Source organism: Scylla paramamosain, chromosome 3, assembly GCF_035594125.1.
Source record: "Scylla paramamosain isolate STU-SP2022 chromosome 3, ASM3559412v1, whole genome shotgun sequence".
Classification (NCBI taxonomy): domain Eukaryota; kingdom Metazoa; phylum Arthropoda; class Malacostraca; order Decapoda; family Portunidae; genus Scylla; species Scylla paramamosain.
The window spans coordinates 27,665,895-27,675,430 of NC_087153.1; the positions used below are offsets into that span (position 1 = coordinate 27,665,895).

Here is a 9,536-nt window from a genome sequence, read left to right on the forward strand (position 1 = left end):
AGTCCTGCATGCCGCACTATTCTTTCTTTTTCACATAATTTCTGTGAAAAAGATTACCTTAAATTCCACGTTCATTTCCGAGGGAAACTCGAAATGCATATAATATATGAAAATTTTATATATTTTGCTCTTAATCTAGGAGACAGCGGATATCTGTAGGAACCCTTCCTGCTCAAACCTGCCGACCCAGCACAGCATCAAAGCAGCAGTAACCATGCAAAGAGATATATTGTTGTAAAACAAACTTTTGGCTTTCTTGAAACACTCTTCAAATGCCTTCATTTGCATTCAAATGCCTTTCATTTGCAAGGAGGAGGCAGTAGACACCTGCCGAAACGATAATTACTCCCAGTGAGGTCTAAAGCACTGTTCAGGGGGTGCTGTGAACTTATCATTAAACCCAGCTGTGACCTCACTGAACGTTTCCCTTTGTGTCTCACAACACAAGGGGGCAGTCACAGCCTGCCCTCTAAAGACAACTCTCTTCCTCCATACGAAACTACAAGCACCTAATAACACACACACCCTTCACTCAAAAATTTTAAACTCATGGCGACTCCTACACCAGCCTCGGAGTCCCCATCTGGGGAGGGGACCATAAATGTCCCCAGGTCGGACTGCCTTTCCGTCGACGACCCTAAGTGTCTTGACATCCCCCTCAACTTTTTCTTCATTAACTTCTGCAACATTCGCGGTCTAAGATCTAATTTTCAATCTGTAGAACACCACCTCTCCTCTTCTAAACCTCATCTTCTTTTCCTCACTGAAACTCAGGTGTCTGAGGCAACTGTCAGTAGCCCCTTTTCTGTTCCCTCCTACTTTCTCTATCCTCATTTTCGATCCAAAGCTGGATGCTGCGTTTATGTGCGCAATGACTTAACCTGCTCTCGTGCCCACGCTCTTGAATCTTCCGAGTTTTCCACCATCTGGCTACGACTACAGGGTCATTCTCCTACTAAATTTATCTGTGCTGTATACCTCTCTCCTAACTCCTCTGACTATAAAAAATTCTATGACTACTTAACTTCCAAAGTGGAGCACATTCTGACCCTCTTCCCTTTTGCAGAGATCTCCATTCTTGGAGACTTCAATGTTCACCACCAGCTTTGGCTTTCCTCTCCCTTCGCTGACCATCCTGGTGAACTAGCCTACAACTTTGCTATCCTCCATGACCTAGAGCAATTGGTGCAACACCCTACTCGTATTCCTGACCGTCTTGGAGATACGCCCAACATTCTTGACCTTTTCCTGACCTCTAATCCTTCTGCTTATGCTGTCACCCTTTCTTCTCCGTTGGGCTCCTCCGATCACAATCTCATATCTTTATCTTGTCCTATCACTCCAATCCCTCCTCAGGATCCCCCTAAGCGAAGGTGCCTCTGGCGCTTTGCCTCTGCTAATTGGGGGGACCTGAGGAGGTATTTTGCTGATTTTCCTTGGAATGACTACTGCTTCCGTGTCAGAGACCCGTCTTTGTGTGCTGAGCGCATAACAGAGGCATGGAGGCATGGCATGGAGGCGTACATTCCTCACTCTTTTTCTCGTCCTAAACCTTCTAAACCTTGGTTTAACACAGCTTGTTCTCGTGCTATACATGATAGACAGGTGGCCCACAAAAGGTACTTAAGCCTTCCATCACCAGAATCTCATGCACTTTATACTTCTGCCCGGAACCATGCCAAGTCTGTTCTCCAACTAGCCAAAAACTCCTTCATTAACAGAAAATGTCAAAACTTTTCAAGATCTAACTCCCCTCGTGATTTCTGGCATCTAGCCAAAAATATCTCCAATAACTTTGCTTCTTCTTCTTTCCCTCCTCTACTTCAACCAGATGGCACCACTGCTATCACATCTATTTCTAAAGCTGAACTCTTTGCTCAAACCTTTGCTAAAAACTCTACCTTGGACGATTCTGGGCTTGTTCCTCCCTCTCCTCCACCCTCTGACTACTTCATGCCACGTATTAAAATTCTTCGCAATGATGTTTTCCATGCCCTCGCTGGCCTAAACCCTTGGAAGGCTTATGGACCTGATGGGGTCCCTCCTATTGTTCTCCGAAACTGTGCCTCCGTCCTTGTACCTTGCCTAGTTAAACTCTTTCAGCTCTGTCTGTCAACATCTACCTTTCCTTCTTGCTGGAAGTTTGCCTACATTCAATCTGTTCCTAATCTCTCAAACTACCGTCCTATTGCTTTAATTTCCTGCTTATCTAAAGTTTTTGAATCTATCCTCAACAGGAAGATTCTTAAACATCTATCACTTCACAACCTTCTATCTGATCGCCAGTATGGGTTCCGTCAAGGCCGCTCTACTGGTGATCTTCTGGCTTTCCTTACTGAGTCTTGGTCATCCTCTTTTAGAGACTTTGGTGAAACTTTTGCTGTTGCCTTGGACATATCAAAAGCCTTTGATAGAGTCTGGCACAAAGCTTTGATTTCCAAACTACCCTCCTACGGTTTCTATCCTTCTCTCTGTAACTTCATCTCAAGTTTCCTTTCTGACCGTTCTATTGCTGCTGTGGTAGACGGTCACTGTTCTTCTCCTAAATCTATTAACAGTGGTGTTCCTCAGGGTTCTGTCCTGTCACCCACTCTCTTCTTATTATTCATTAATGATCTTCTAAACCAAACTTCTTGTCCTATCCACTCCTATGCTGATGATACCACCCTGCACTTTTCCACGTCTTTTCATAGACGTCCAACCCTTCAGGAGGTAAACATATCACGCAGGGAAGCCACAGAACGCTTGACTTCTGATCTTTCTAAAATTTCTGATTGGGGCAGAGCAAACTTGTTATTGTTCAATGCCTCAAAAACTCAATTCCTCCATCTATCAACTCGACACAACCTTCCAGACAACTATCCCCTCTTCTTCAATGACACTCAACTGTCCCCCTCTTCTACACTGAACATCCTCGGTCTGTCCTTTACTTATAATCTGAACTGGAAACTTCACATCTCATCTCTAGCTAAAACAGCTTCTATGAAGTTAGGTATTCTGAGACGTCTCCGCCAGTTTTTCTCACCCCCCCCAGCTGCTACCTCTGTACAAGGGCCTTATCCGTCCATGTATGGAGTATGCTTAACATGTCTGGGGGGGTTCCACTCATACTGCTCTTCTAGACAGGGTGGAATCAAAAGATTTTCGTCTCATCAACTCCTCTCTTCTAACTGACTGTCTTCAGCCCCTCTCTCACCGCCGCAATGCTGCATATCTAGCTGTCTTCTACCGCTATTTTCATGCCAACTGCTCTTCTGATATTGCTAACTGCACGCCTCCCCTCCTTCCGCGGCCTCGCTGCACAAGACTTTCTTCTTTCTCTCACCCCTATTCTGTCCACCTCTCTAACGCAAGAGTTAACCAGTATTCTCAATCATTCATCCCTTTCTCTGGTAAACTCTGGAACTCCCTGCCTGCTTCTGTATTTCCACCTTCCTATGACTTGAATTGCTTCAAGAGGAAGGTTTCAAGACACTTATCCACCAATTTTTGACCACTGCTTTGACCCTTTTATGGGACTGGCATTTCAGTGGGCATTTTTTTTATATTAGATTTTTGTTGTCCTTGGCCAGTATCCTTCCTACATAAAAAAAAAAAAAAGAAGAACACCCTTGCAAAAACGAGCCGCAGGTAATGAACACATATCCTCACACGCACAGATGCTGGTAACGTGAATGTGGGTCATACAAAGGTTACAAAAGAAAAAACTTGTCCGTCAAGTATTTGCATAAGCATAGCACATTCAAAACTATAATTCCTTGTCCTTCCGAATCTAAATATGAGAAATAACTGATTTGATGATCTTAAGGTTGGGATTAATATGTGTTTAAAGATATTCTTATTTTTATATTTTGTGAAGTTTTGTAGCATTACAAATGTATAGGAAAATACATAATCTTATTGATAAATTACTGACCATCATCCATTATTAACACTTTAAAAGACATATAAATCAAATATTATCAGTAAATTACTGAGCAGCATACATTTGATATAAACACTTGAGAAATACATGCAAGTGATTAATTACAAGAAAATGTATTAGTCTAGCCAGGAAATAAATTATATTTTAAACAAAGTTGAATGCTTCTGATGAATTATTTCTATTTTGGTAAATCTCTGTTTTGGTCAGCAAGCCACCGAGGAGCTATCCAAAAGACAGCTCCTTATATGCGACGTTTCGTCCAACATCTTCAGGCAGAATGACGTAATGGGTGTCTGTGACAAGTCGTTGTTGAACTGTAGTGGGATACGTGTTCCGCTAAGACCATGCCACTTTCCAGCCCATGAGAAAATGGATGACGTCTCCTTGAATGTAAAAAAAAGAAAGAATATAAAGGAAAAATCCTCTCCATGATAAACAAATTTTCAACTTCTTGTACTTCAATGAAACAACTGATAATAAGGGATGATGCTTCTTTTAGCACGAAGCAAATTCTGCAATTGTTGTCATTTAGGTTGACAGGGACACTACACACCTCTTCACACTATCCCTGATTTCCCTCAGAGCTTCTAGCATTTCAAGTGAAAGAAGTTTAGTTCCATTCCCTGGAAAATTGACATAAAGCTCTCCATCTAATGTGGTTTTTCTCGAAGGAAATGCCTATGAACTTTTTGGTGGTTTAAGGGCTTAAGGGTGCTGTGTCAAGTATCACGCTACTGGGGCTTGAATCCACTGCTATGCTACTGTGGGCAGTATCCACTGTTACGCCTAGATGTGATGTTTGAGATACACAAATATACACATATCCAAATTTTATGTGCCAATTCTCCGGTCACATATTAAAAAAAAAATACACAAAACAAAAGTATATATATATATATATATATATATATATATATATATATATATATATATATATATATATATATATATATATATATATATATATATATATATATATATATATATATATATATATATATATATAGCTGGAGTTAATTGGAGTACTGAAGCATACCAAGTTAAAAAAAAAAAAGAAACAAACAAAATAAGTTACTGGCTGAAGTAAATGAGTAAATAAATAAATAAATATTTTTACCGTAACACTGACAAGATGGAAGCCAGACCGAGAAGGATCTCTTCCAAAGTCCCCGTAGGGGCTGAACTACCTACCTATTTATCTAACCTAACAATACTTTGGATCCGAGTGTTTATCTGTGCCGTGCTTGAAGATTCGTTCTGTTCCTGCAGGCAGGTCGGGGTCAAGGTGCAGGGTGGCCAGAGATGACCATGTGGACTCACCAGTAATATGAAGATGCAGTGGGAGGAGAGAGAACAGCGTGGTGTAGTTCTGCAGGTACGCCCTAGCGGTTCCCCTCACGATCCTTATTATCCCTGTGGTGTCTTAGCGTTCACTCGATGGCCCCTTCCTTTCTCCTGGCTTCATCTTGACAGCACCTATGGGGGAATATTTTGGCGTCACATCTGGTGCTAGCGGCAACCCTTGGGGTGTCGTCAACACATGGTGGCCACCAACTCACCGTGGCTGCCTGACCTTGGAATCTGAAGTGAATAACAGGAAAGCATATCTTCTCGCACTGGGTTTCAGAACTAGAGAGAACGAAAATGGTCGTGTGCGTCGTAATTGGCCACGATTTTCATCAGGGTGCTCGAACAAGTTGATCTTTCAAACCACTCTCAACTTAGAGATGGAATAGTCGGAACTTCAGTGGTTCGAAAACTTGCTTCTAGAATCGGAATTTCAGTGGTTCGAAAACTTCTAGACCTGTCAGACTCGCCTCGGACGTTGGGCAGGTAAGCGTGCCTCTTCCTTACTCCGCACATAAGTATTATTCCATGTTATTTTTCCATGTTATTTAAGTTATTTCCCATGTTGTGTAGAGCTCACACAGTTGTACAGTGTAAATAATGATGCGCTACCTAGTGAACCTAACCTAACGTAACCTAAGCTAACCTAACACACTCTCCTTGATTTTATACATGATTTTTATGATATGATGATTTATGAATAAAATTTTAAAATAAATTTTTTGTTGTTCTATGTATTTACTATCATCAGGGATTTCATGAAATAACTGGAGTATCATTTCAGAAAATACATGAAACATCTAGATATTTTAGTAATTTCATGAAGTCACAAAGTGAAACAGTAATTTCACGAATTCCCTGAAAGTTTTAGGGATTTCACGAAATCCCTAGTTTCACAATCTTACTGTAGCATATATATGAGACAGGGAGGGAAATTGATGATGTTTTTTGAGGAATCTAGGCAAAAACAAAAACAACCAATAACTATCATACTCAAGAAAATGCCTAACACCAATATTCATTGCAAAACATTCACCACATATTTTCATTGTAAATATGGAATTCAACTCAACCACTTGATCATTAGACACAGAAGATTAATTTTCTGCTACAGTCTTATGCATCACTTCATCTTTTTTATTTACTTATTTATTTATTTTTATTTTATTGTTATAATACCAAGGCATGATGTTTAGTTCAGTTACAAGATATAAACACCAACATATTTTTGCCCTTAAGTATTATATGGCGATTCCTACTTTAAGCAACACAAAATTATGATGTGAAAGTAAAAAAAAAAAAAAAAGAAACTATGGTAATACTATTCTTATGGTAGGTACCAATAGTCAAATGATGGAGTTCATGATAACCCCTAACCCTTACACTGCCGGATTAATTTTCAAGACATGTAAACATAAGCGGTATTTTTATTTTCGTTATGTGAAATTTTACTCGAATTTCATTCTTCCCAAAAGATAGCGTACGTACTCAATACACAGGAAAAATATGAGCATGTGCATGTTTGCAGGAATATAGGATAAATCAATATAAAATAAATAGATAATCGACTGGAAAAGAGTAACTGGCAATTCGACACAATCGTCGCTCAGAGAAGAGCAGTCATTAGCTACTGTATTATGAAGTGTTTCTCATAGTGTAAGTACCTGTCCGTGTGTAATTTTTGCTCTCTATATAAATGCAGCATACAAATTAGGTGAGGATTTATGTGAATGTTGTAGAAATTATGTATCTCAATGTGAGCGGCACACGAGTTACCGACACCATTATTTATAAGGATAGCAATGTCTCCAGAAATTATCATAGTTTTATGTAGTATCTCAATAAAACCTTACTTCAACAGAGAGAGAGAGAGAGAGAGAGAGAGAGAGAGAGAGAGAGAGAGAGAGAGAGAGAGATTGAGTCGCTGATAGCCTATCCTTCAAGAGTCTCGGTACGGGTGGCATGTTCCATACTTTCTCTCTCTCTCTCTCTCTCTCTCTCTCTCTCTCTCTCTCTCTCTCTCTCTCTCTCTCTCTCTCTCTCTCTCTCGTGTGCAATGCTACTTTTTTTTTTTATTTATACAGAATACATTACTTGTTATAGAGTTCAATGTAATGCATATTACATACAAGTACAATGTTTTACGGGCTAAAGGAAACATGATTAGTGTGTCCTATCTTAAAGCCCAACTCTGATGTCTGGTGTTCTCATGACGGCAGCCACGCGTTCACCAGCTCCTTGAAGCTCTGTGCCGTCATGTTGTCCAGGCGTGGCTGTGAAGCAAGCAGTCCATTCCACCAGGTTACATAAGTGTTAATGAATTGCCTCTGGTGGTGCCACGTTCTGCAGCGGGGCTGTAAAAGTTCGGCGGGAGCTCGGGAGACTGATCTTGTGTCCACCTGTGCCCGCCGAAGGGGCTGCCTGAGAGGCTGAAGGTGATGGACCCGCTGCTGATGTATCTTGAACATCACCGTGAGGCCCGCCACATCGCGGCGGTGCTGAAGACTGCAGAGTCCTGGATGTTGTTGCGCTCTTCTGCTTTCCCTGATCAACCTCTCTGCACGGCCCTGGACCTTGTCGAGGAGGGCGAGGTGTTTGCGTGCCGCGCCGCCCCACGCGAGGCATGCGTACTCCAGGGACGAGCGAAACTGCGCCTTATAAAGAGTCTGAAGCCCCTCGCCGTCAAGCACCCATGACATCCTTCTCAGGGATGCCAGCTTGCCTGAAGCCTCTCTGGCGAGTCGCTCGATGTGGGATTTGAAGGTCAGCTTCCTGTCGTAGGTAACCCCCAAAATTTCCACTTCCTCCTGGGACGCCAGTGCCTTTCCTTCGAAGACCAGGGATAGAGGCTCCCCTGACCTGGAGACAGTAAGCAGCTGAGCCTTGTTAGGGGCAAATTTCACCTGCCACTTATTGCCCCAGGCTACGATGCGGTTCAGAGTGTTGTTGAGTTCAGCTGTGGAGCGAGCCTCTTCCCCTGCCTCGTAGCTGTGCGTCAGGGTGATGTCGTCTGCATAGGCCTGTGCACTGGGTATTAAATTTAATAGTTCATTTATATATACGAGTATGTTCCATAGCAGAGGGCCTAAGCAGCTTCCCTGGGGAACACCTGCTTTGATTGGTTGTACTTCCGACTCTGCCGCTGAGCACAACTTTCAGATGTTTCTCCCTCAGGTAGTCGGTGAAGAGCTGGAGAAGAGGCCCCTCGACACCTGTAGCACGAAGTCTTTCGATGAGAGCTTCATGCCACACCTTGTCAAAAGCTCCCTCGATGTCGAGTGCCAAAGCGACATTGGGCCCTTCCTTTGTCCAGGGCCGCACTCCACTTCGCGGTTAACAGCAGGTGCAGGTCAGCGGCCGATCTGCCTTGTCGGAACCCGTACTGTCTGCTGCACAGCAAGTGATGGCGCTCAAGGTGCTCCGTCATTCTCATAGCCACGATGCTTTCCAGCACCTTACTGAGCACGGGCAGCAGAGACACAGGGCGGTAGTTTTTCACCTCACTTTTAGAATTTTTCTTATGGATCGGAACAACCTTGCTGATTTTCCAGACTTTGGGCCATCTGCTGCTCCGTAGACAATGGTTGAAGAGAGATGTCAGTGGGCGCGCCAGCTCCCCGGCACACTGACGGAGCAGGCGGGGACTGATGTAGTCCGGCCCCACTGCCTTACTCTCATCCAATGAGTAGAGCAATTTTTTCACTTCACTCTTACTTGTCATCACTGCCAGTAACTTATTTTTTGTCACTGCAGGCAGAGTTGGAGGTGCTCTGCCCGGATCAGAGATGTTCATTTTCTCTGAGAAGTGTCTGGCCAGGAGGTTCGCCTTGTCTCGGGCGGTGTGAGCCACGCTGCCATCCTTCCTACGGAGGGGAGGGACGGTGCCTTCCCGCGATGCACCCTGCTGCTCCTTAACCAGGTTCCACCAGCGTTTAGTTCCGACTTGGCCACCTCTCAGTTTCGTCTTCAGTGTACTTCTCCATTGTTCGGCGGCCCACTCCTGGGTGTTCCTCATGTGCTGAGCTGCCTCCCTGTGTCTGCCGATTCCTGGCCGTGGGATACTGAAGTTCTCTCTCTCTCTCTCTCTCTCTCTCTCTCTCTCTCTCTCTCTCTCTCTCTCTCTCTCTCTCTCTCTCTCTCTCTCTCTCTCTCTCTCTCTCTCTCTCTCTCTCTCTCTCTCTCTCTCTCTCTCTCTCTCTCTCTCTCTCTCTCTCTCTCTCTCTCTCTCTCTCGTGTGTAATGCTTCTGAAGTTTCTCTCTCTCT

The 9,536-nt window shown here is 43.3% G+C and overlaps 1 protein-coding gene and 1 long non-coding RNA gene across 2 annotated transcripts; both read right to left on the reverse strand.

Annotated features, from left to right (window-relative positions):
- Positions 1–3,861: 3,861 nt before the first annotated feature.
- LOC135116432 (uncharacterized) lies at positions 3,862–5,609 on the reverse strand. Its single transcript, XR_010276316.1, has 3 exons — positions 5,485–5,609; positions 5,246–5,401; positions 3,862–4,308 (listed from the first exon to the last, which is right to left on the reverse strand). It is a non-coding gene; the product is annotated as an uncharacterized LOC135116432 (long non-coding RNA).
- Positions 5,610–7,479: 1,870 nt separating this feature from the next.
- On the reverse strand, positions 7,480–9,287 carry LOC135096653 (uncharacterized). Its single transcript, XM_063998354.1, has 3 exons — positions 8,639–9,287; positions 8,401–8,484; positions 7,480–8,282 (listed from the first exon to the last, which is right to left on the reverse strand). The coding sequence occupies exons 1-3, from the start codon at positions 9,285–9,287 to the stop codon at positions 7,480–7,482; spliced, it is 1,536 nt and encodes a 511-aa protein (XP_063854424.1).
- Between the last annotated feature and the right edge of the window lie 249 nt (positions 9,288–9,536).

Bases quoted from the DNA above. Each gene is read 5' to 3' on its own strand.
- LOC135096653 (XM_063998354.1), bottom strand. From the start codon at position 9,287: ATGAGGAACACCCAGGAGTGGGCCGCCGAACAATGGAGAAGTACACTG. The intron at 8,485-8,638 runs GCAGATCGGCCG...TTCGTGCTACAG, and splicing joins ACAGTACGGGTTCCGACAAG to GTGTCGAGGGGCCTCTTCTC. The intron at 8,283-8,400 runs GTACAACCAATC...AGGCCTATGCAG, and splicing joins GCTCAGCGGCAGAGTCGGAA to ACGACATCACCCTGACGCAC.